General features: G+C 40.4%; 2 protein-coding genes across 5 annotated transcripts in view; one reads left to right on the forward strand and one right to left on the reverse strand.

The window, feature by feature from the left end:
• Window positions 1-26,442, reverse strand: part of gfm1 (G elongation factor, mitochondrial 1) — a 52,332-nt gene that overhangs the window by 2,811 nt on the left and 23,079 nt on the right. For all 3 annotated transcript variants that reach the window (XM_055646378.1, XM_055646377.1, XM_055646379.1), the window contains 7 exons: window positions 25,559-25,696; window positions 24,144-24,245; window positions 23,629-23,685; window positions 22,701-22,838; window positions 17,405-17,487; window positions 3,474-3,636; window positions 129-273 (listed from right to left, as the gene is read on the reverse strand). In XM_055646378.1, coding sequence (XP_055502353.1) covers window positions 129-273; window positions 3,474-3,636; window positions 17,405-17,487; window positions 22,701-22,838; window positions 23,629-23,685; window positions 24,144-24,245; window positions 25,559-25,696 — 826 coding nt within the window. The remainder of the gene's footprint in view (window positions 1-128; window positions 274-3,473; window positions 3,637-17,404; window positions 17,488-22,700; window positions 22,839-23,628; window positions 23,686-24,143; window positions 24,246-25,558; window positions 25,697-26,442) is intronic.
• lxn (latexin) lies at window positions 197-14,713 on the forward strand. Of its 2 annotated transcripts, XM_055646381.1 has the most exons (8): window positions 202-330; window positions 2,512-2,607; window positions 5,341-5,453; window positions 9,422-9,487; window positions 9,785-9,947; window positions 10,049-10,185; window positions 10,269-10,331; window positions 11,921-14,713. In XM_055646381.1, exons 1-8 carry the CDS (start codon window positions 297-299, stop codon window positions 12,089-12,091), a joined length of 843 nt encoding a protein of 280 aa, XP_055502356.1. In that variant the 5' UTR covers window positions 202-296; the 3' UTR covers window positions 12,092-14,713. The 2 variants fall into 2 exon arrangements, with proteins under 2 accessions (XP_055502357.1, XP_055502356.1); XM_055646382.1 differs by lacking the exon at window positions 2,512-2,607 and having other exon boundaries at window positions 197-330; window positions 11,921-14,712.

Here is a 26,442-nt window from a genome sequence, read left to right on the forward strand (position 1 = left end):
AAATAAAACTTAAACTTAACAAAACTAAATTGTTTGATGAAAGGATGAAAAAGGGGTAGGGTGGAGGACATTGAGAATAATGCTAGTTGATTTCATTTTATTTCTGATTTTGTGTGAACTTTACAGACCCTGTTTAACTGCACCCTCTCCGGCTCTGATGAAAGAGATTTCATTGGAATCCACCATGTGATTAGCTCCATCTTCCAACACAAATCGCACCCCAGAGATTCTATGAGCTGTCAGCGGACCCTTTTCACAGGCTTCATGGAAACCCTGCCAAAACAACATGCAGCGTTATGACATCTACAACATATAAAAAAGGTCTAAAAGGTAAGATCTAAATGTTTTCCTGCAATTTTGCAAGTTAACTGTTATACCCAACACAGAAATTAGAATAATATAATAATAATAATAATAAATTTTATTTATGGGCGCTTTTCAAGAGTCTCAAGGACACCGTACAAAAATTTAGCAAGTAGAGGAAAAACATGTAAGTGGAATGAAATGAATAGTAGAGACATGACTAGTACACAAATTAAAGACAGAATTCAATTCAAAACACAATATGAGGCAATTCAAGCACAGATGAAAAGGGAGGGGGACGTGGGACTAAGGATAGGCAGAGGCGAAGAGATGGGTCTTGGCAGGCAGTGACTAGTGGGGTACCGCAAGGCTCAGTACTGGGACCCCAGCTATTTACAATATATATTAATGATCTGGATGAGGGAATTGAAGGCAATATCTCCAAGTTTGCGGATGACACTAAGCTGGGGGGCAGTGTTAGGTGTGAGGAGGATGCTAGGAGACTGCAAGGTGACTTGGATAGGCTGGGTGAGTGGGCAAATGTTTGGCAGATGCAGTTTAATGTGGATAAATGTGAGGTTATCCATTTTGGTGGCAAAAACGGGAAAGCAGACTATTATCTAAATGGTGGCCGATTGGGAAAGGAGGAGATGCAGCGAGACCTGGGTGTCATGGTACACCAGTCATTGAAGGTAGGCATGCAGGTGCAGCAGGCAGTAAAGAAAGCGAATGGTATGTTGGCTTTCATAGCAAGAGGATTTGAGTATAGGAGCAGGGAGGTTCTACTGCAGTTGTACAGGGTCTTGGTGAGACCACACCTGGAGTATTGCGTGCAGTTTTGGTCTCCAAATCTGAGGAAGGACATTATTGCCATAGAGGGAGTGCAGAGAAAGTTCACCAGACTGATTCCTGGGATGTCAGGACTGTCTTATGAAGAAAGACTGGATAGACTTGGTTTATACTCTCTAGAATTTAGGAGATTGAGAGGGGATCTTATAGAAACTTACAAAATTCTTAAGGGGTTGGACAGGCTAGATGCAGGAAGATTGTTCCCGATGTTGGGGAAGTCCAGGACAAGGGGTCACAGCTTAAGGATAAGGGGGAAATCCTTTAAAACCGAGATGAGGAGAACTTTTTTCACACAGAGAGTGGTGAATCTCTGGAACTCTCTGCCACAGAGGGTAGTTGAGGCCAGTTCATTGGCTATATTTAAGAGGGAGTTAGATGTGGCCCTTGTGGCCAAGGGGATCAGAGGGTATGGAGAGAAGGCAGGTACGGGATACTGAGTTGGATGATCAGCCATGATCATATTAAATGGCAGTGCAGGCTCGAAGGGCCGAATGGCCTACTCCTGCACCTAATTTCGATGTTTCTATGTTTCTATGAGGTGGGACTGGAAGATGGTGAGGGACACGGAATTGCGGATCAGTTGGGGGAGGGAGTTCCAGAGCCTGGGAGCTGCCCTGGAGAAAGCTCTGTCCCCAAAACTGCGGAGGTAGGACTTGTGGATGGAGAGGAGACCGGCTGATGTGGATCTGAGGGACTGTGAGGGTTGGTATGGGGAGAGGAGGTCAGTGAGATGGGGGGGGGGGGGGGGGGGGGGGGGGGGGGGGGGGGCAGATGGTGTACTTCTTCTAGGTATATAATTAAGGGAAATCTGTTGTGGGTCTTCCAAATTAAGAGGATTTAACAGGATGGATATAACAATGACGTGTTGATCATTTCATTTGCAGAGAAAGCAGAACAAATAAACTCCAGAAAGATCCAGAAAGCAGGGCTGAAAAAAATAGCAAGTCATTGAAATTAATTGTTTCAGCTATATTGTATCTAGCTGAAACAATTCACTGAGCAGCTATAATGTGAAATTTGTTATCAGATATATTTGAGATGCATATTATTTAAGGGGTGTCAGAAGTATATAGAAACAGAAAGATCTGATGATGGATTTGAATGAGAAATCGATGAGAGCAGGAATCGGCAACAGATATTTGAGAAGAATGGCTTATGTTGTATTGTAAACATTTTGTAACATGATATGGTAATATTTTAAATTCTATTATTAAACCAACTTACAGTGCCATAGGTTTTATGTATTCTAGTTAGTTTTAATTTTGCCTCTTAAAAAAGCCATGATCACAGTGACTGGCAGTGCTGCCTCGAAGGGCTGAATGGCCTGCTCCTGCACCTATTGTCAATTAATTTTTTCAGCGCAAGGAACTGCAGATACTGGTTTACCAAAAATATATACAAAGTGCTGGAGTAGTTCAGGAGTCAGGCAGCATCTCTGGATGGATAACGTTTCAGGTCAGGACCCTTCTTCAGACTGATTGTCTTGTGGTGGGGGGGTGGGGAATAAGCTGGACAAGGTGGGGACAGGACAAAGTCTGGCAAGTGATAGGTGGTCACAGGTGAGGGGGGAGGGAGGTGTTTATTGGCAGATGGTCGACAAAGAACAGAGATGGAAAGACAAAACGTGTGAAATACCAACAGTGTGAACATTGCATTGTCCAATTTTAGGTAGCACCATACAAACAACCCCCCCACATGTTTCCTGCCTCTAGTGTGACCAAACCTTAATAATCTTATATGTTTCATGAAGATCCCCTCTTATCCTTCTAAATTCCAGAGTATACAAGCCCAGCCGCTCCATTCTCTCAGCATATGACAGTCCCGCCATCCCGGGAATTAACCTTGTGAACCTACGCTACACTCCCTCAATAGCAAGAATGTCCTTCCTCAAATTAGGGGACCAAAACTCCACACAATACTCCAGATGTAGTCTCACTATGGCCCTATACAACTCTTTGCTCCTACACTCAACTCCTCTTGTTATGAAAGCCAACATGCCATTCGCTTTCTTCACTGCCTGCTGTACCTGCATGCTTACTTACATTGACTGATAAACAAGGACCCCCAGATCCCATTGTACTCCTCCTTTTCCTAACTTGACACCATTTAGATAATAATCTGCCTTCCTGTTTTTTGCTACCAAAGTGGATAACATCAGTTATCCACATTAAACTGCATCTGCCATGCTTCTGCCCACTCACCCAACCTGTCCAAGTCACCCTGCATTCTCATAGCATCCTCACAGTTCACACTGCCATCCAGCTTTTATGTCATCTGCAAAATTGCTAATGTTACTTTATGCTAACAACCATACCCCTTACCTTTTGAATGGCTGGTATATACTGTTGCGGCACATTTGTTCCAATTGTTCTGTCATCAAATTCTAACTTTGTATAATTTTCAGGCTCCAGAGGTTCCAACATTCCAATAACTTTGCCATACTGGCCCGAACCACCAGACTGCTTCTTATGTGTAAATTCAAAGCTGGGAACAAATAACAATAATCAAAAAAATAATTCTGCATATAAGCTGTCAATGCACAACAATATTCTTTTGTATTGAAGGGTTTTGGCCCGAAACATTGCCTATTTCCTTTGCTCCATAGATGCTGCTGCACCCACTGAGTTTCTCCAGCATTTATGTGTACCTTTAATATTCTTTTGTAGATAGTTAAAGAAACATGATTAGTTTTCCTACTATGGCTGAGTGTAGATATTTGGCAGGTATTGCGCTGAAGAGCATGTGTTGAGAGATGTGTTGTTCCGCTGCACATGCTCTCAATCCTAGTTCTTCCATTTTAGGACATTGGAATATCTTCCTTTTTACAGAAATGTGGCTTCCTTTCTGCTGTAATTTATGGAAACCTCTCTTTCATTTCCACTTTTTTGTTTACAGACTTCTGTTTTCACCCCATCTCCCTCCAGTCAGAACAGAGATAGTTTCCCTAATATTCTCACCTTCCAGCCAACTAGCTGGCACATGCAGCATGTCATTCATCATCCTTTACATCAGCTGTCACAAGATCCTACCACAAGCCACTTTCCCTGCCACATCCTTCTTCCAAGATGCCAAAAGCTGCAGTCTTTTAGCAACCCTAATGCTTTTTGAAATTAATTTATTTTCTACTATTTTACCAAAACTCAGTGCTAATCATTAATTACAATTACACTTGAATAAATTTTCATCACATCATAATCAATATCGCAGTCCCCCGATTCAAAGGCAAATAATTGCAAGGAAGCATCAATCTGACCAATCAAATTCAGAACTTCAAATCAAAAGTTTAACTGTCAAATTCAAGAGCCAACAGATTTTAAGGAGAAAATATGAGTTCCAAGAGACTATGATTGGCATAACATTGTTTCGTCGCTATTTACTTCAATTCAGCTGGTCATTTATTTATTTAATCATGTGTAACATAAATTGCATTCGCTAGGTTGGAGAAAAATAGCCAAAACCATCCATGCAAAATACAGCAACCAGACGAACGAACCCAAGACAAACATAACCTTTCATTAAAGTTGATGTTTGAGTTGCAGGGGCTGAACATTGGACTGTCAATGTAAAATAGCTCTTTTGGATTACTGCCTCGCAAGCCACACATACCTACTCTTCTCTACAATTTCTGAAATTTTTTACAATTATCTGACATTGTACGTGCAATTATTCTTTTTGGAATATCTAAGTATTTTGTTTTAGATTTCTAAATCAGCACAGAACAGGAATACACAATAAACCTGTAAACTGCATGGGATTAATAGCAAAAAGTAGCACAAAGCCTTCAGATACTTAACATAACTTTAGTACAATTCAAATGTTAGAGGAAATCCCTTTTTGGTTTAATAATGATACACAGAATAAACAGAAAAATCAGCACTTCTAATGAATAAAAGGGAAATGTGCAAATATTGTAGACACACTTTTAAGTTCATGAAAAAATGCACAAATCATTAGTATTTAGTACTTCAATGCGCAATCGTGAAGATCACGGGGCAGGTTGTGAAACTGACACAACAACTGAAGCTGCAATTGCCATAGCAGACAGAGCTCAACGTTTAGTTCCGCACTGATTTTGTTCAAACATGTACTCAGTTCTATGCTTAGTCAGTTGTTTTATATCATCACTAAATGGAATGTCCCAAGGAAATAATTTAGAGATTCCAGATATTAATATGAAACTTCGTACAGAAGCTCGTGCTGCTCGGCAAGCTGCAAGTGTGGCCATCCATTATTTAAACTACCATCATGGATCGCCACACAATGTTTTTCAGCTACATCAGCTGAAGAAAGCATCTCTTCAGGTAAGACTATAAAAAATAACAATTACTTGGTTTCTAAAAGACTATTTGCAAAGGTTTTCACAAGACATTTTGAACAGAAAATTAATCTAAATGTGCTGTTTCTGCAGTAATCAATCGTGTATTATAGCTCAAGATCAAGTTGCAAACTAGAAGTAAGAATTGAAATGTAAAGCACATAAACAGGCAGTGGCAACTGCCTCTTTTTAGTGGGAAAGCTGCTGAATCAGCTTACGTTAAAGTTACTAGTTTACATAACTAACTTCTTCCAGTTAAATGTGGCTTTCAAATTGTAATAATTATCAGTCACCCATTTCTAAATCAACAGTACATATAATCGATTTTAAAAGTGTTTACACCAGGAGCTTTGTTAATAGAGATGAAAAACATAAACTCCTCTATTTTGCAAACTCCAGGGTGGATTGGGTTGTTGCCAAAGGAGACAACTACTTTGTCTGCAAACCCACAGCACTTAGCAACAAATACTTTCTTACGTTTAGTATTACTAAATACCAATTTACCTTAGAAATCAAGTTAAACGCAAATTTTGCAATATCTCCAGCTTAAAGTTTGCAAGTTTTTCTGCTTTGACAACTAATTCTTCACCAAGTTCTTTAAAAAAAAATCAGTTTACACGTTTAGAAACATAGGAATTAGGTGCAGTAGGCCATTCGGCCCTCCGAGCCTGCACCGCCATTCAATATGATCATGGCTGATCATCCAACTCAGTATCCCGTACCTGCCTTCTCTCCATACCCCCGATCCCCTTAGCCACAAGGGCCACATCTAACTCCCTCTTAAATATAGCCAATGAACTGGCCTCAACTACCTTCTGTGGCAGAGAGTTCCAGAGATTCACCACTCTCTGCGTGAAAAAAAGTTCTTCTCATCTCAGTTTTAAAGGATTTCCCCCTTATCCATAAGCTGTGACCCCTTGTCCTGGACTTCCCCAACATCAGGAACAATCTTCCTGCATCTAGCCTGTCCAACCCCTTAAGAATTTTGTAAGTTTCTATAAGATCCCCTCTCAATCTCCTAAATTCTAGAGAGTATAAACTAAGTCTATCCAGTCTTTCTTCATAAGACAGTCCTGACATCCCAGGAATCAGTCTGGTGAACCTTCTCTGCACTCCCTCTATGGCAATAATGTCCTTCCTCAGATTTGGAGACCAAAACTGTACGCAATACTCCAGGTGTGGTCTCACCAAGACCCTGTACAACTGCAGTAGAACCTCCCTGCTCCTATACTCAAATCCATAGTTTAAACTATGCTTCCTCCTCATTCTAGTCCCAGTGAGAAAACGAACAGTTTTCTAAACTCATCACCATAAACTCATAACTAAACTCATCACCAAGTCCAAGAACTCCTCCTGCTTGCTTGATCCCATCCCTACTGTCCTGGTTAAATCCTGTCTGCCCTCTATCTCACCCATCATAACGTCCATAATTAACTCCTCCCTATCAACTGCTACTGTCCCTACATCTCTCAAAACAGCTTCTGTCACCCCGATTCTAAAAAAAACAGGTTCTGATCCAAACAATCCAAATAACTACCGCCCCATCTCCAACCTCCCATTCATCACTAAACTTCTGGAAAGGACAGTAGCGACACAACTTCGTCCACCTTCAAAACAATAACCTCTATGAACCATTTCAGTCCGGTTTTCGCCACAATCACAGCACTGAAACAGCCTTGGTAAAAATTACAAATGATCTCCTTCTCGCAGCTGACACCAGCCACTTATCCATCCTGATGATTGATCCTCCTTGATCCTCCTTGACCTCACAGCAGCCTTTGACACCATCTCCCACCCAATTCTTCTGGAACGTCTATATCTGCCACCAGCATCAACAACAATGCACTACTTTGGTTCAGGTCCTATCTACACGACAGAAAACAGGGAAATAAAGTCACATCCACAACTGCCACAGTCACCCATGGTGTTCCTCAGGGATCAGTGCTGGGGCCACTGCTTTTTATCATCTATATTCAACCTCTTGGCAATATTCTCCGTCATTTTGGAATCAATTTTCACTGCTACGCCGATGATACACAACTTTACCTCTCCACAAAACCAAACACCTCCCTTCCCCCAACTGCCCTCACCACCTGTCTTCAAGCTATCAGCAACTGGATGTCACTCAACCTTCTAAAACTCAATGGAAATAAAACAGAAATCATGCTAATTGGCTCAAAGTCCACACTCTCCAAAACCCACCCATTCACCATTTCAGTTGATGGCTCACCCATACCCACCTCCTCCCATGTCAAAAGTCTCGGCGTCATTCTGGACAGTACACTTTCCTTTGGCCCCCACATCAGCAATATCACACACTCTGCATACTTTCATCTCCGCAACATCTCCAGACTCGGCCCCTCCCTCTCCAAAGACAATACAAAAGTCCTCATCCACGCTCTGGTCACATCCCCCATCGATTACTGCAACGCCCTCCTCACTTGCACCTCCAATAAACTTCTTCATCGCCTCCAATGCATTCAGAACTCTGCAGCCCGAATCATCACCCGCACCAGATCATCGGACCACATCACACCCATCCTCACTCAGCTCCACTGGCTCCCTGTGCACCACCGGATTAACTACAAGATTTTACTGCTGACCTTCAAAGCCCTACACCACCTTGCCCCCCAATGCCTCTCTGACCTGCTGCTACCATACACTCCTTCCCGGTCATTTCGTTCCTCCTCAGCTGTAATTTTAACTGTCCCCACATTTAGACTCAGCACCATGGGTGCCAGAGCCTTCAGCTGCTCTGCCCCACGTCTCTGGAACACTCTCCCACCTCCCATCCGTCGCCTGGCCACTATCGATCAATTCAAATCACAACTCAAAACACACCTGTTTAGATTAGCATACTCGACATAACTTCCACCATATTCACCCTGATTTTAATGGCTTAAAATGTTTTGTGTTTTTTTTGTTTTTTTTGTTTTTTGTTTTTAATCAACTTGATTTTAATATTGATAAATGTATTGTGATTTTATGTCCTGTAAGGTGTCCTTGGGTGTCCAGAAAGGCGCCAGCAAATAAAATGCATTATTATTATTATTAGTGTACAAAAAAAATCAATTTACGCTTCTATACAACCGAATTTGGGTCAAAACTGATATTGGGATGCAATCGCATAAAATGATATAAATCACTTTCACTACAACTCTACTCATAATCTAGGATACCTTTGAATGCATATAATATGAACAATACATTTATATAAATATGCAAAACAAACTATTGAATACATTTTTTCATCCCAATAGATGTTTGTGCCATTAATTACAGCAAACCAGAAATTATGATTTACATAAGGGTTTGTTTGGTGACTTAGATGTGAACACAAGGATAAGGTGTGCACCTTCAATTATTATATTTTTTTGCAGAAAATGCATCAAAATTTGTTGATTCCCTTGACTACTAGTGAGGCATGGTGGCGCAGCGGTAGAGTTTCTGCCTTATATCGCCATAGACCCGGGTTGATCCTGACTATGGGTGCTTGTCTGTACGCGGTTTTTACATTACCCCCTTGACCTGCATGGGTTTTCTCTGGGTAACTCCATAGTTTGTCCAAAGAAGGTTTGTCGGTCAATTGGCTTGATATAATTGTAAATTGGCCCGGATTAGGTGAAGAGGTGATCCTCACTCAGTCTGAAGGAGGGTTTCGACTCGAAACATCACCTATTCCCTTTTTCCAGAGATGCTGCCTGAGCCGCTGAGTTATTCCAGCATTCTGTGTCTATATACAGATAATCTTGATTTCAGTGCTCTGGAAATTATACACATGGCCTAGTTTAGTGGCACATTCAACATGTTGGTGTGGCAATTGGTTAGATGTACAAAACCTAGATATTACACTTTTTATGAAGGCAAGAGATACACTGAGGGTGGGAAAGGACTACATTCGGGGCAAGATTAAGTTATCAAAGTCCTGTGGTGACACAATATTTTTCTCTCCAGATTATGGTTAACGAAGGGCACAAGTACCATCTTAAATTTGAAGTGAGAAATGGAAGGTTCTCAAATGTAAGTAGAAATAACAAGAGCAGTTATATGATGCACGCAATATTCTTTAACCAAACGGAAAAAAAAAACTATTTTATACATCATCTGCTTTGGGTAATGTTCCTTTGACAATGTACTTTAGGTAACAGGAAATTAAGTGAATAACCTTCGATAGCTTTCCTTACCTTTAAAAAAAAATAAGTAAACAAACTATGTTTCTGGGCACCTTGCCTCAAATGAATAAATGGTACACTGCAAGTAATGGAAGTAGTAAGAGAAAACTGAACTGAAAATTAAAGTAATTGTCTCTCACCATAGGTTACTAAATTCTGCACAGCAAAAGTATTATTTTATATGAAATCAGTTCCAGACACTGTTCTAAAGTGTAATTTTAAAGACTCAGACGGTTTCAAGGAAGATTATGAATTTTATCTCAATTTGAGAAAACGGATGGACCCTGTGATTGGCTACAATATTCCTGGTATGGTATATTAGTTATCCATGTCTTGTAACAAATTGTTAAACATTAACAAAAATGTTGCAAAAATATTAAGACTTTTAAACTTATCCTCTCCACATCAGATAATTTTGGATTTATAGCCCCTGAAACAAGACCAATCTGGCAACTGGCAATAGTTAGTGCCAGCTACATCATGTGGCAAAAGTCTACTGAGGTTATGAAGTACAACTTGGCTCAAATACGGGAAGTTCACCAACAGGTGAGAAATTAAAATCACTCAACATTACTGTGCCTGATATTTGCATTGCATGTTTTTATAATTAAATAGTTTTTTTTTTCCAGATCAGGACAGACGAATTTCTTCAATTTACCTACATAATTCTTCTCCACGAAATACCAAGCCAGGTAATTTTTTTAATCTATTATTTCCATAGATACTCTGCTCTCAAATTCACTTGGCCCATTTCTGACACTTCTCCGTCTCTTTTCTAAATCTCTGTGACCGTCTCAGGAGACAGTAGTGATTATGATATTTAACATGAACCTACTGACTCACACAGCTTCATAGACTACCTGGTTTCCCATTCCAATCCTTGCAAAGATGCTTTCTTTCATTTTCTCCATCTCTACCATACGCTCTTAAGATAAGGCCAGCCTATTGATGACATCTGAAATGTCCTCCTTTTTCAGGAAACAGCTGCCTTTCTACTGTGGTCGATGGAGCTCTCTTTTATGTTTCCTCCATTTGTCAGACCTGATCTCATCCAACCTCCTTCTAAATAGAATATAGTTCCCCTAGTCCTCACCTTTCACACTACTACTTCATCCAGCACATCATTATTCATCATTTCCATCAGCTACAATGAAATCCCACCATGAGTACATCTTCTCCCTTCCCACCCTTTTCCACCTTCAGTAGGAACCACTCCATCTGTGACTCCCTGTTGTACTTATCCCTCCTACTCCCCCTCCCTGACCCCTGGCACCTTCCCTGCAACCACACTTGCTCTTGCACCTCCTCCTTCACCATCATCCAGGGACCTAAAACACCCTTCTAGGTTCACTTCCTCCATTCTCGTCTACTACTTTCCCAATGTGACCTCTTCTCCATCAGCGAGACCAAGAGCAGATTAGTTGACTGATTTGCAGAGCACGCTGCACTAGATATCCCGAGTTCCCAGTTGCTAGACATTTCAATTTTTTCCATTCCCACGCTGACCTGTCCATCCTTGGCCTTCTACATTGCTGGGATGATGTTCGATGCAAACCAGTAGAAAAAAACTCATATTCCACCCGAGTCCTTCACTGCCCAATAATATGAATATTGATTTATCCGATTTCAGATAACCTGTATCTCTCATGTGCGTCTCCTCTGCTGATCCAGTCCTCCGATTTTTGTTCCCTTTCCTATACCCTCTTCCAACACCACTCTCATTTAATTTAATCCCGATCCTAGTTCCATGCCCTACACCGCACGGAATATACAGACTCCCCCCCTCCCATCCCTCCTCCATCTCGTACTTGTTCTATCTGCCCTTCTCCTCTTTCTTAATGGTTGCCATTGTCATCTTTGCACGACTCAAAACCTTTGTATATCCTCTTATTATCCTTCTACCCATCCCCACATTCGCCTTCACGTCTCCATCTGCCATTTTCCATGTCCACACCTTTCTACCCGTCTCCAAACACCTCTCTCCCTTAGCTGGATCCATCTGCCCATCATCCTTCACCCCTCCTCAGTCCACCAACCTACTCATCCCTGCCTTACACTGCCCCTCCCCATTTTCTACCAGTTATCTTCCCTCTCCACTCTGTCCTGATGCAAGGTTTTGACCTGAAATGTGGCCAATTCTCCCCCCCCCTCCCCCACCCCACAGATGCTGCTTGACCCACTGTGTTCCTCCTGCAGATTGTTATAACTAAAACTATTTTCACAATGATCAGTCAACACACTAATTACATGGAATTAATGCTTTTTTCTTCATCCCAAACAGGAAATAATAACTTGCAATATGTGGGTGATGTGGCAGCCTAAACAACCACCAAACGTGAAATACACTTGCTTACCCTCTCCAACTGAAAGTTTTTCTGAAGAATCTGAATTTGGAATGCCGGAGGGAATGGGGCCGCAAAGAACCGAGGGCTCGGCGTTGCAAATCAACTGAGAATCAACTACAGAAATTTTCTCTACAAACTTATTACTAACCATTTTGATATTATTTTACTTAAAGGGTATCGTATTGGCAGCACAACAAATCTAATGAATGATATTATGACAGTATTACCTGGATTAGTTTGACCAGGACTTGATTTAACTATGCTACTTCAAATTTAGTCACAAAACCTTTAAATTGCAATTTTCACGCCTGCTTTAAAATACATTTAAGGGGCTGTCCCACTTGGGCGACCTAACCCGCGAGTTCTGACGAGTTTACCCTCGACTCATACTCGCAGCGTGGTCGACACGAGGTCGTAGCACTCTGTAAGTCTCCTTCATGCTTGAGAGTGGTCTCAGGCGTACTCGAGGCTTCAGCTAGGTTGCGGCATATTTTGCAACGTTGAAAAATGTCCGCCAGTAAAAAAAGGTCGCCATGGAAAAAATCGATACTTTTCTTACTCGTGGGTTTAGTCGTAGTAGGTCTTAGTAGGTCGGCATGTTAGTCGTAGGTAATCGAGGGTAGTCAAAGGTAGTCGTAGATAGTCTTCATCATAGTCGAAGGGAGGTAGTCTTCACTCTCCACTATTCAGTGTCCAATTTTCCCGAAGTTAGTGTAGCCGCAGATTTTCATCTTTCGGGAAAATAACTACCTAGTAGCTAAATGAGCAGGGATAAGGGGAATATCTTCGATACGCATGTGATCTGGCTCAGAGACCTTCAGCGCTTCTTCCCAGATCAGTCTTCAAAAACACAGTCCTTTGATTAATAAATTCAGATTAATCTATGTCTATGTTCTATGTCTATGTTTAAATGCTTTATTGTTGATATCAGAATTTATTCGCCAAGTATGTTTTGCAACATCGGAGGAATTTCACTGGCCAGGTCAGCCATACAATTAAAAGCAACAGACTCAAAAACACATTTTAACATGAACATCCACCACAGTGATTCCTACACATTCCTCACTGTGATGGAAGGCGAAATAAAGTTCAAGGCCTTCCTTTTGTTCTTCCTCGGTCGGGGGCCTCGAGCCCACCGTTGACGGGACGGTCTTGACTCCCGTAGCCGGTGGCGTTCAGGCCCTCCGTGTCGAGGCGTTCAGCTCGTGCATCGGGGGTTATCAGCTCCCCCGCAACGGGCGATCAAACCTCGCATCGGGGCTGGTTGAACCTTCTGTGGCGTTGGAGCTCCCGACTCGGCCTCTCCCGAGACTGCGAACCCTTGAAGGTAAGTCCGCAGGCTGCGGTGGGAGTGATCCCAGGCAAGGGATCCGCTCCAATGTTAAGTCCGCGCCCCGCGGTGGGGCTCACGACAGTCCGAGACAGCTCCCAGCTCCAGCGATGGTAGGCTGCAGAGCCCGGAGAATGTGATCCGAAAATCAATCACATCTCCGGGAAGGTAAGAACTTGAAAAAAAGTTTCCTATACTCTTCTAAACTTGCCAATTAGGTCGCCCAAGTGGGACAGCCCCTTTAAATTGTACAAGATACCGAGTCTGAAGAATGGTCTCCACCCGAAACATCGCCCATTCCTTCTCGCCAGAGATGCTGCCTCACCCGCTGAGTTACGCCAGCATTTTGTGTCTACCTTCATACTGAAGTCATACTTGTGTAATCTCATATCAGATTAAGAAAAAAACTGCTAACTTCAATAATTTATTCCATTAAAGAAAGTTGCACCTATCAATAAAGAATGGTCAATACTATTTCAAATTAGAATCATAATGCAACATAATCTGTTTTGGATATATTTCACAGTATTATTTGTAGGTTAAGAATGAATACTTTTTGGTAATGCAAGGCATCCAGCCTTCATATGCAGAGCCATGTTTATTTTTAAGAATATACCGAGTGCTGCAATGTCTCAATTTCAGATTATTTCATGAGCTCGGAATAGTAATAAAGAGGTCTAAGTTAGCAACAGAAGATAACATTATTTCCACACATTCCAGCAGGGTGTATGAATTGGACCACAAAGAATCAAAGAGTTTGGTCTGGGAGAATCAAACGGTCTGGATAATATATTCTCTATTTCATTTTATTCAAACCTGACATTTGCCCATATTGTCAGAGGTTACGGTTTTGAACAAAGCATGGGACATGGATATTGCTGACAAAACAATAGCTCCATATTCATCCCACCTGCTCTTAAAAGGGGGATGATGAACAAATTGCTTGAACCACTGCTGTCATCAAGAGTGTTTTGTTGTCATATGTCCCAGATAGAACCAATCAAATTCTTCCTTGCAGTAGCACAATAGAATATGCAAACATAGTACACTGTAAACAATATAATAAATGAGAAAAAGAAAGTTCATTGTGTGTACATATACATATACCCACATATACATTATATATGTACACACACACACACGGGTCTCGACCCAAAACGTAACTCATTCCTACTCTCCAGAAATGCAGCCTGTCCCACTGTGTTACTCCAGCTTTTTGTGTCTACACACTTATACACCTACAGTGCCTCCATAAAGTTTGGGACAAAGATCCATCATTTATTTATTTGTCTCTGTACTCCACAATTTGACATTTGTAATAGAAAACAAATCACATGTCGTTAAAGTTCACATTGTCAGATTTTAATAAAGGCCATTTTTATACATTTTGGTTTCACAATAGACAATAGGTGCAGGAGTAGGCCATTCGGCCCTTCCAGCCAGCACCGCCATTCAACGTGATCGTGGCTGATCATCCACAATCAGTACCCAGTTCCTGCCTTTCCCCATATCCCCTGACTCCGCTATCTTTAAGAGCCCTATCTAGCTCTCTCTTGAAAGTATCCAGAAAACCGGCCTCCACCGCCCTCTGAGGTAGAGAATTCCACAGACTCACAACTCTCTGTAAGAAAAAGTGTTTCCTCGTCTCCGTTCTAAATGGCTTACCGCTTATTCCTAAACTGTGGCCCCTGGTTCTGGACTCCCCCAACATCGGGAACATGTTTCCTGCCTCTAGCGTGTCCAAACCCTTAACAATCTAATATGTTTCAATAAGATACCCTCTCATCCTTCTAAACATGCCCAGCCACTCCATTCTCTCAGCATATGACAGTCCCGCCATTCCAGGAATTAACCTTGTAAATCTATGCTGCACTCCCTCAATAGCAAGAATGTCCTTCCTCAAATTAGGGGACCAAAACTGCACACAATACTCCAGGTGTGGTCTCACTAGGGCCCTGTACAACTGCAGAAGGCCCTCTTTGCTCCTATACTCGACTCCTCTTGTGGCCAACATGCCATTCGCTTTCTTCACTTCCAACTGTACCTGCATGCTTACTTTCACAGACTGATGAACAAGGACCCCAGATCCTTTTTCCCAACTTGATGCCATTTATATAGTAATATGCCTTCAATTTTTTAATACCAAAGTGGATAACCTCACATTTATCCACATTAAACTTCATCTGCCATGCATCTGCCCACTCCCCAAAGCTGTCCAAGTCACCATGTAGAATTTACAGCAGTGTTTAAACATAGTCCCCCCATTTCTGAGCACCATAATGTTTGGGATACAGCAATGTTAGGTAAATGAAAGTAGTCATGTTTAGTATTTTGTTGCGTATCCTTTCCATGCAATGACTGCTTGAAGTCTGCGATTGATGGACATCACCAGTTGCTGGGTGTCTTCTCTGGCTTTGCTCTGCCAGGCCTGTATTGCAGCCATCTTATCCTTGTGTTGGGAGCTAATCCCCTTCAGTTTTCTCTTCAGCATATAAAAGGTATGCTCAATTGGGATCAGATTGGGTGATTGACTTGGCCACTCAAGAATTGACAATTTTTTAGCTTTGAAAAAGTCCTGTTACTTTAGCAGTATGTTTGCGATCATTGTCTTGGTGTAGAATGAACTGCCGGCCATTGAGTTTTTAGACATTTGTTTGAACTTGAGCAGATAGGATGTGTCTATACACTTCAGAATTCATTATGCTACTACCATCAGCAGTTGTATCATCAATGAAGATAAGTGAGCCAGTGCCTTCAGCAGCCACACATGCCCAGGCCATAACACCCCCACCACCGTGTTTCACAGATGAGGTGGTATGCTTTGGATCCTGGGCCGTTCCTTCTCTCCTCCATACTTTGCTCTTGCCATCACTCTGATATAAGTTAATCTTTGTCTCATCTATCCACAAGACCTTTTTCCAGAACAGTGGTTGCTCTTTTAAGTACTTCTTGGCATACTGTAACCTGCCCATCCTATTTTTACGGCTAACTAGTGGTTTGCATCTTGCAGTAGCCTCTGTATTTCTGTTCATGAAGTCTCCTGCAGACATTGGTCATTAACAAATCCACACCCAACTCTTGAAGAGTGTTTCTGATCTGTCGGACAGGTGTTTGGGGACTTTTCTTTATTATAGAGATAATTTTTCTGTCATCAGCTGTGGAGGTCTTCCTTGGCTTGCCAGTCCCTTTGCTTATTAAAGCTCACCAGTGCTCTCTTTCTTCTTAATGATGTTCTAAACCGTTGATTTTGATAAGCCCAAGGTTAGGCTGATGCCTCTAACAGTTTTATTCATGTTTCTCAATCTCATCATGGCTTTTTTGACTTTCATTGGCACAACTTTTGGCCTCATGTTGAAAAACAGCAATAAAAGTTTCCAAAGGTGATGGAAAGACTAGGTGCCGAAAGAGAGCTCACTTATATCTGCATTAAGGAGGCAATTAAACACACCTGAGCAATTACAAACGCCTGTGAAGCCACGTGTCCCAAACATTATGGTGCCCTGAAATGGGGGGACTATGTATAAACACAGCTGCAATTTCTACATGGTGAAACCAAAATGTGTAAAAATACCCTTTAATAAAATCTGACAATGTGCACTTTGACCACGTGATTTTTTTCTATAACAAATCTCAAATTGTGGAGTATGGAGGCAAATGAAACAAATAAATAAATAAGAGGCGAATAAACAAATAAATGACGGGTCTTTGTCCCAAACATTATGGAGGGCACTGTACATATATTTATATACACATGCACACCCGTGAAGGTACTTTCACGAAGGTGTGAAGGTACTCTCACAATGGCGTTTTGCAAGTCCAGAATTAACAGCTTTACCTTCACCTCGATCTTTCTTATTTACCTGGTTTTATCCGTTTCTCAAAATGTTCCTCAAAACTGTGCCCTTACTTTTGCCATTTGTTTTCTCCTCTATATCCCAGGACTCAACTGTCTCTATGGTAATTCAGACATTTTAAATTTGCCTCGTATTTTGCAGCTCTAATGAGACAAGACTAACAAAAATGTAACAGCTTTTATTTGTGGTAATTAATTTAAAACAAGAGTGAATTTATAATATGAAACTTTACTTACGGAACAGGTGCAGCAATGGTTTCCCTGAAGGCAACTTTAGGCTTTCCCATTAGACACGGACAATTGTATTCTCTTTCGAGTCTCTGGCATTGAATAAAAGGTTAAATAATTTAATATCATTTTAGGCTTCTTTAGAGCATCGTACTGAATCTACGATAAGTACATGTACATTGCTTGTTAGAGTTCCCTATTTGGGAAACCAGTGTTCAAAGTCGGTTCTGAAAACGTACACACTTTTAATCTAGAACTCATCCAGCTATCTTGCAAGACTTAGAAGTCTCACGAGATGCTGTTGTTGTGGAATCTGAATAAAAACAGTAGCATAAAAGCAGCATACAAAAGCATATACATGAAGATGCAAAACGAGATTTCATTTACAAGGGTCACAGAATTATGAAGACGTGAGCAAAAAGGTTGATGAAAGCAGAGCTGTAGATGTTGTATACATAGACCTTAGTAAGGCATTCGACAAGGTGCCGCATGGTAGGCTGCTCTGGAAGGTTAGATCTCGAATCGAAGGAGAGATAGCTGAATGGATAACAAATTGGCTCCATGGAAGGAAGCAGAGGGTGATGGTAGAAGGTTGCTTCTCAGAATGGAGGCCTGTGACTAATGGTGTGCCACAGGGCTCGGTGCTGGGACCGTTACTGTTTGTCATCTACATCAATGATTTGGATGAGAACATACAGGGCAAGATTAGCAAGTTCGCTGATGATGCAAAAGTTAGTGGATTTGCAGATAGTGAAGATGTTTATGAACGATTGCACCAGGATCTGGATCAATTGGCCAGGTGGGCGGAGGAATGGTTGATGGAATTTAATACAGAGAAGTGTGAGGTGTTGAATTTTGCGGCGTTATTGTAGAGCTGAGGGAACTAGGAGTACAAGTGCATGGTTCCTTGAAGGTCGAGTCGCAGGAGGATGAGGGGTGATCTTATAGAGGTGTACAAAATCATGAGAGGAATAAATTGGGTCAATGCACAGAGTCTCTTGCCCAGAGTAGGGGAATCAAGGACCAGAGGACATAGGTTCAAGGTGAAGGGGAAAAGATTTAATAGAAATCCGAGGGGTAACATTTTCACACAAAGGGTGGTGGGTGTATGGAACAAGCTGCCAGAGAAGGTAGTTGAAGCTGGGACTATCCCATCGTTTAAGAAACAGGTGGACAGGTACATAGATAGGACTGGTTTGGAGGGTTATAGACCAGGCACAAGCAAGTGGGACTAGGGTAGCTGGGACATTGTTGGCCAGTGTGGGCGAGTTGGGCCGAAGGGCCCATTTCCACTCTGTATCACTCTATGACTATGACTCCGTCATAAAAGTTGACATGTATCCTAAACTGTACTTTTCTCTAAAATAAAAATGGCGATAAATACATTTCATAATGTATCACAATCACAATCAGGTGCCGAAATACTCAAATCCTGATCTGAGAACTCCAATTAACCTTAAACAGCTTTGGATAATTTAATTTATCGACTATTTTTTAGTTTACTGATACAATTGGTAAAATGCATAAAATACAGGATGCAGTGGTGTTGTTGGTAAATGAATCTATGCCATTGGAGGTGTTCTTAGCCAGAGGCCAAAGACAAATTCTGGCATCATTGACTATTTACCAGAAAGAGAAAAAAAGTCTAATATACATCACAATGTCACTTTTAATTATATGCAAGGGGTTAAATTCACAACCGCAGAGCTCAAAAACAGAGTAGCTGTTACACAAAAGGCCTGAACCAGAACATATTTGTTCAATTAAGTATTTATTGTTAACTATTCCAACTATTATTCCTAATATAGTTTAAATCACTCGATCTTAGCAAGGATGTTTGCCAAGGCAGTCGTATTACTATTTCTGCTAGAGAAGCAGCTGGTTTTGTGAACTAGTCCTTGGGATAAAATTCACCCAACAAGTAAGTCAGGGGAACATCCCATTCACTTTCTGTCATCAGAAGGAAGCAACATAAAAAACAAACATTTGCAATATTAGTGAATTCTCTGCAGTGACATGAAAAAGGCGAGGGGGGCCCAGATAGATTACTGTTGATCTAACCTGTGCAAGCTTCCACAAATTTTACACGGAATAAATTATAAGTCCTCCCATAAATGCAGACCAAGGCAACACAGTTCATTAAATCTATCCTGGCGTATAAAGTAACTGATTATAATGCTTGTTCTGAGTATCATTAGTAGGTCCTTAAGAAAAAATGGCTCAACTATTCAAGTTTAGATTTTTCCTTCCTAATCTCCTTCCAGAAGCACCGCGAGCAGCAGAAGCCGAGGCCAGCGGTAAGGGCCGGCGGTGGAACTTCGCAGCCTGGGCCTCATGGGCCGGAGGCTCGCGGGTCGTAGACTGGACCTCCCGGGTCATTGGTGCCTGGGTCAGCGCCATGGAGGCGTCCAGAGAGATCCTGGCAGCGTTAGTGGTGAGGTCAGTGCGGCGGTCGATGACGGCTCCCGGTGCTTCTGGAAGGTTCACAGTTTAAGGATAAGGGGGAAATCTTTTAGGACCGAGATGAGAAAAACATTTTTCACACAGAGAGTGGTGAATCTGTGGAATTCTCTGCCACAGAAGGTAGTTGAGGCCAGTTCATTGGCTATATTTAAGAGGGAGTTAGATGTGGCCCTTGTGGCTAAAGGGATCAGGGGGTATGGAGAGAAGGCAGGTACAGGATACCGAGTTGGATGATCATATTGAATGGCGGTGCAGGCTCGAAGGGCCGAATGGCCTACTCCTGCACCTAATTTCTATGTTTCTATGAGGTCGGACACGTGGAAGTGAGGAAGCAGCTGCCGAGTGAAGGAACATAGGAGGAACTAGCATGGGGGAAACTGCCGTGAGGGAGGGGTAAGAGTGTAGGGGACCCGGCGTGAGGGGACTGTCGTGAAGAACAATGGACAGTGGAGGACCTGTAACTTTGTAATCTGTAACTTTGTAAACGCCCTTTAATGCGTGACTATTTGCATACCTTGGCAACGTATGCAAGCAAAGAATTTCACTGTGACTTGTCACATGTGACAATAAAGTCAAGATTCAAGAGAGTTTATTGTCATGTGTCCCTGCTAGGACAATGAAATTCTTGCTTTGCTTCAGCGCAACAGAACATAGTAGGCATGACTACAGAACAGATCAGTGTGTCCATATACCATTATATACGTAAATACACACATGAATAAATAAACTGATAAAGTGCAAATAACAGATAATGGGCTATTAATGTTCAGAGTTTTGTCCGAGCCAAGTTTAATAGCCTGATGGCTGTGGGGAAGTAGCTATTCCTGAACCTGGTCGTTGCAGTCTTCGGCTCCTGTACCTTCTACCTGAAGGTAGTGGTGAGATGAGTGTGTGGCCAGGACGGTGTGGGTCCTTGATGATACTGCCTGCCTTTTTGAGGCAGCAACTGTGATAGATCCCCTCGATGGAAGGGAGGTCAGAGCCGATGATGTATTGGGCAGTGTTTACTACTTTTTGTAGTCGTTTCCTCTCCAAGGCACTCAAGTTGCGGAACCAAGTCTATTCTATTCATGAAAATTCAAACTAGTCATTGTGTGTATGTTTTTCCTTGTCTCATGCACCATAAACCTCTAAACTGCAGCTCTATATCCCGCCCTGCATCCTACAACCCTCTGGCAAGACTTTCTAATCATCTTCATTCACTCTAAACCTCCCTTCTCATTCCTTTGTGAAATGTATTAGAAAACTGTTAAAGACATTGCACAAAATTAGATAGTTACTATCTTTGATAAAATTGTGTATTATCCCTGAATTTTGCATAAAGAATAAAGATCAACCAACTCTTCAGTATTTCAGGATAAAAAAAACTGTTAAAAACAGATGAGTATTAAACATGAGAAATAGTTTGGAATTTACACTATAAAAACTATGAAAATTATCATGCACTTATCTAAAAGCTTTCCATAGGTTCAAAAACATGTTAGCACTAAAATGAAAGGTAATTACACTTCACCAATTATCTTTATCACTGTCAAGATGAATATAATTCATCCATGTTCAATGAAGCATATTCAATGTACATGAAGTCATTTACCAATCCATAAAATTAGCAACCGTAAAGCTACCATAAATTCCAAATAATTGCTTTACAATTATGGAGGTTACTGTGGCTTGTTTTATACTGAACAGGATCACGACAAGATAAACGATATCAGTATGCAAATTCGAATGAGTAGATCATAAAAAATCTGAAAAAGCAATGTTATATACACAGCTGATTTTACAGTGGCATCATTAAATGCATATAGAAATTGCCATTACGAATGGAGTAACTTTGTCAATAACATACAAGAGATAGTTTGTTACTTTGCTGTAGATTTGGACCTTGGGAGAGAACGAAGGAGATGCCCAATAATTGATTACATTGAACTTCAGCTGCAACTATTTGAGGGGATCGCGTGCTTGTCAAAGTAGTGTACATCGATAGAATTTTAACTGAATTATAGGAAAACAAAACAATTCTTAGCTCGGATTACCTGAAATTATTAGGTATATATCAGGTTTACACAAGACTTTTAAATAAACCCATCACTATATGCAAGTATAGGGTGATTTCACGAAAGGTCACTGGAGCGTAGATCCTGGCCCACGTGACCGCAAATTTTAACTGGAGGATACTCGTCACTTCCGGTACATGTTAGTGAATGGGAAAACACGCACTTTCACACCTGTTAAAAACATCGAAAACGGCCAGTTTGTGAGCTGCAATTTACTGTGCCAGTCGGGGTGACCACGAGGCACAGCTACCTAAATTTACAGTCCAAGAGAAAGATAGAAACTAAGGTAAATTCAAGAGGGAGTTGAAGGTGCAAAAACAGCGGAAGTGCTTAGCGGACATTTGTCGTGGAGATTTAAAGATCCAAAATATCGGGAATTATCGCGTTTGCTCTCTGCATTTCATCAAAAGTAAGGCATTATTGACTTTTTTTATCTTTATTCATTTGTTATATGAAAAGTTTTAAAAGTGAAAAATCCGTCAGTAAAATTGCAAAATCGCCCATGGTTCTCAGGTGGGTTTTAACATGCAAAATGAAAACGCTTCTGAAGCTACATTTACCATTTAAATAATTGTAAACTATCAGCGGGTCAGACAGCATCTTTGGAGAGCATGGATAGTCATGGGAAATCAGTACTAATGGACACCACTCCCTCCCCCCCCCACATTGGTCCATTATAACGGCGGTTCACTATATTCATTTTGAACTTTAATGCTAATAAAACTTCTGAACCTAATCAAAGCTCAAGACATTTAGATAAAGCATTGTTGTGAAAGGTTTAATACCTGTGCATAAATTTCCATGTGCAATTCGCCCATTCCTGATACAATGGTCTCTCTGCTCTCCGTGTCATAAGTAACTCTGAAAGTCGGATCCTCTCGTGTAAATCTGCCAATTCCTTTGGAAAATTTATCTAAATCATTCTGAAACAGAATACGGCAGTCTATAAAGTATTTTCTGAAGCTTTAGAGCACAATAATAATTTCATTCGGTCAAAACAGTGCATTTAAATACAAAGTAAATTTACATCATCATATTCCCAAAATAACACAAATCTTGGGGGGGTGTTTAGTAGTTTGATCTATGAATTTAGGAAACCGAGTATATAATTAGATTTTTTAAAAGTAATGAAAGAGAATTTGTCTACTGCCGACATTTGATTATTTTATTGTAAAACAGGTGGTGTCAGATATTCATAATTTTAACCATGATTGATTTGTTTCCAAACAAAGTAAAACTTTCAGTATATACATTGTACCATAAATTGTTAAAATGATCAGATGGATAAAGTGATAGATTAGGAGGTGGAAATTATGGAATGTAATTTGCCATAATTAGTTCCAATATCTAATGTTATTTAATGTTCATTAGCTAATCCATTTTTTACGTCATGGCTCCAATTGATGTTAATCTTTCTTCATGATTTTCTAGAAGGCTTACATTTGATTTTAGTACAGATTTGTACATCATATACTTCTGTCCAATCCACTCCCAGTTGATCTACAGTTGGGTATGAGTGACACAAATTCACAAGTTCCTTTCTAATATTTTTCTTGACTGGTACAATAGGGAGATTTTAGAGCATTTCTAGTTAGCTCAAGAGTAACCAAAAATGACCTGGAAAAAGGGAGCTCGCTGGTTGAAATAAAAAGTATGGAATAACCTGAGGACATAGAAATTACATTTCAGGAGTTTGAATGCAGATATGCATACCTTATTAACAGGCTTTATTGCAACTGATATCACAGGTTCAGGTACATGAATGGATTCCTGTAGTAAAAAGAGAAAACTTATCATTGCACAGGTAATATCACAGATATTATATGTTGGATAATCTAAGCAAAATATACACGTTGATGGGTTATTTTTTTTAATTAAGCTTCAATTATTTTTTTTAAACAAGCAAATGTATTTTCAAATACTGTGCTTGAAGAAACCTGAAAGATTAAAAAAAATATTTGGTACAACTGCAAAAAGTAAAAAAAAAAAAAATTGCAAAGAGGCAAGAATTTAACTTTTTACCTACCAGAATTTAACAAAAAATGCAACCATTTTTATCCGGTGATTTTTTTTGCCAATAGAAGAGATTTAATTGAAACTTTCAGTTTACTTGTGTGCAAATGTTTATTGTTAAATTATAAATCAGAATATTCCATTACATGAAATTTCTGCAATTTCACCAAATGAAGCCGATAAATGCTTTTAAATGCTATAAATGTTCTTCTTACCATTGAAATATTGCCGTTTGATCTTGAAGTAAATGTATCGCCACTAGCACAATCAATGCCAAATAAAGCACAAATGTCACCTGCATACGCTTCTTCAACATCCTATCAAAAGCAACAAAGTGTAGTTATTTTTCATGTAAATTGAATCAATTTAACAATCATTCCCTTTCCCTCATGAAATCGTGAGAAGTCAGAAGTCAAGGGAGAGTCAAGAGTGTTTTTATTACATGTCCCAAAACAGACAATTAAATTCCGACTTGCAGCAACAGCAGCCTAACAAGTTTATATAATTGCCTTTCTACTTAATTATATCATAATTTACAAAACTTTTGGCAAAGCTTGAACCAATTCCACCAGTGAACTAGAAAAGTTTTGCTTTCAAACCAAACTGAGGGAACAAGCATATTTAAAGAATGCATTGAAGAATTCTGCATCATTGAATAAATAACTTGAGACTAGGTTGATGATTTAAACTTTGTCAGGTTTCTTCCAACTTATTCACTCACTGTAGAGATTAAAGTGTCACCCAATGCACAATGAAATTGGGTCTAATTTCCTTTATATGGGTGTAAGGTAATTTTTAGTTTTACCTTCATGTAATAAGCATAATCATATAACAATATCTGTAATTACTATACAGAAGATAAGACAATCAAGTACCTTCATCTCAGTTTTCAAATTTCAATATTATGATGCACATGCTCAAAGCATGAATATTAACTGAATATGTACTTTACAAAAACATGACAATTAAAACTGTTACGCCTGCCTCTGCGTCAGGTAGTCCTGAGGAATGCAACACACTTAGATATTGAAACAGCGAATAATGAAAGTCCCTAGAAAGAGTGGACATGGAGAGAATGTTTCCACTAGTGAGAAAGTCATGGACCAGAGGGCACAGCCTCAGAATAAAAGGATGTACCTTTATGAAGGAGATGAGGAGGAATTTATTTTGCCAGAGGGTGATGAATTTGTAGAATTCATTGCCACGACGGCTGTGAAGGTCAAGTCTTTGAGTATTTTTAAAACGGAGATTGATAGATTCTTGATTAGTACGTGTCAAAGGTAATGGGGAGAAGGCAGGAGAATTGAGTTGAGATTAAAAGATAAATGAGCAATGATTGAATGACTCGAGTAGCCAAATGGCCGATTTCTGCTCTGATGTCTTATGAACGTATCTTTCTAAATAAGAAATTCAACTTTCTTACCAGAGTGGATCGTTTATAATCACAAAATGAACAAACAATAGATGCAGAATTATCAGCATTAATAGTTAATTGGAGAATGTACAAATACAGGAAAGAATATTTAGTACATTCAGTTAGAAGTCATGTCCCGCTGAGTTACCCCAGCTTTTTGTGTCTATCTTCGGTTTAAACCAGCATCTGCAGTTCCTTCTTACACAGAAGTCATACCTCCATCTGGTCTGCATGCAATCGAACTAAGCGCTGCACTCGAATCTTCTTGCCTGTTCGTGTGTTGTAGATGTTCTCACTTTTCTTTAGCATACCTTGGTAAACTCGAATGTATGTTAACTGTCCAAATTTACCTGCCTGATAAATGAAAAGGAAAATTATACCGATACCAAAACAACTTTAGATCAGCATAACACTAATTCAACATTACGCAGTAGTGGAATTTTTTTTCTGCAAAATTAAAATTGTTCCGTTGCAATCCAAGCAGTTTAATTGGAGTTTTCCATTACATTAAGATCAGACAGATCCTGCATAGAATTTTTTGGTGATAACTTTTAGAACTTTAGAAGTTAGAAAAATAGAACATAGAAAATAGGTGCAGGAGGCCATTCGGCCCTTCGAGCCAGCACCGCCATTCATTGTGATCATGGCTGATCGTCCCCAATCAATAATCCGTGCCTGCCTTCTCCCCATATTCCTTGACTCCACTAGCCCCTAGAGTTCTATCTAACTCTCTCTTAAATCCATCCAGTGATTGGCCTCCACTGCCCTCTGTGGCAGGGAATTCCACAAAAATTGAAATGATATTATAGATTTTGGAAAATTCATGCACTTCAAAGAATAGATGTCAGAGAGCTATACAGCGCAGACACAAGCCCCTTTTCTAAAAAACCCTGTAAATGGCATACTTCAATACACGATAGACACATGCTTTTTTGCTTCTCTGACCCCAAATAAACTAACTTTGAGTTGGTAGATAAGGTGATTGGTCTCTCTAGATAGACAGTCACACTCTGACAGTCACAAGATAGATTGGTCACTCTCTGTTCCCCCAGGATAGAAGAGTCCAGGGTCTGGTTTTAAAGTGCAAGGGGAAATCTTTA

This window comes from Leucoraja erinacea, chromosome 14, assembly GCF_028641065.1.
Source record: "Leucoraja erinacea ecotype New England chromosome 14, Leri_hhj_1, whole genome shotgun sequence".
NCBI classification, from domain to species: Eukaryota; Metazoa; Chordata; class Chondrichthyes; order Rajiformes; family Rajidae; genus Leucoraja; species Leucoraja erinaceus.

Coding starts and splice junctions, on each gene's coding strand:
- lxn (XM_055646381.1), top strand. CDS start 297: ATGACATCTACAACATATAAAAAAGGTCTAAAAG. Junction 331..2,511: donor ATATAAAAAAGGTCTAAAAG/GTAAGATCTAAA, acceptor TAATTTTTTCAG/CGCAAGGAACTGCAGATACT. Junction 5,454..9,421: donor TGAAGAAAGCATCTCTTCAG/GTAAGACTATAA, acceptor TTTTCTCTCCAG/ATTATGGTTAACGAAGGGCA.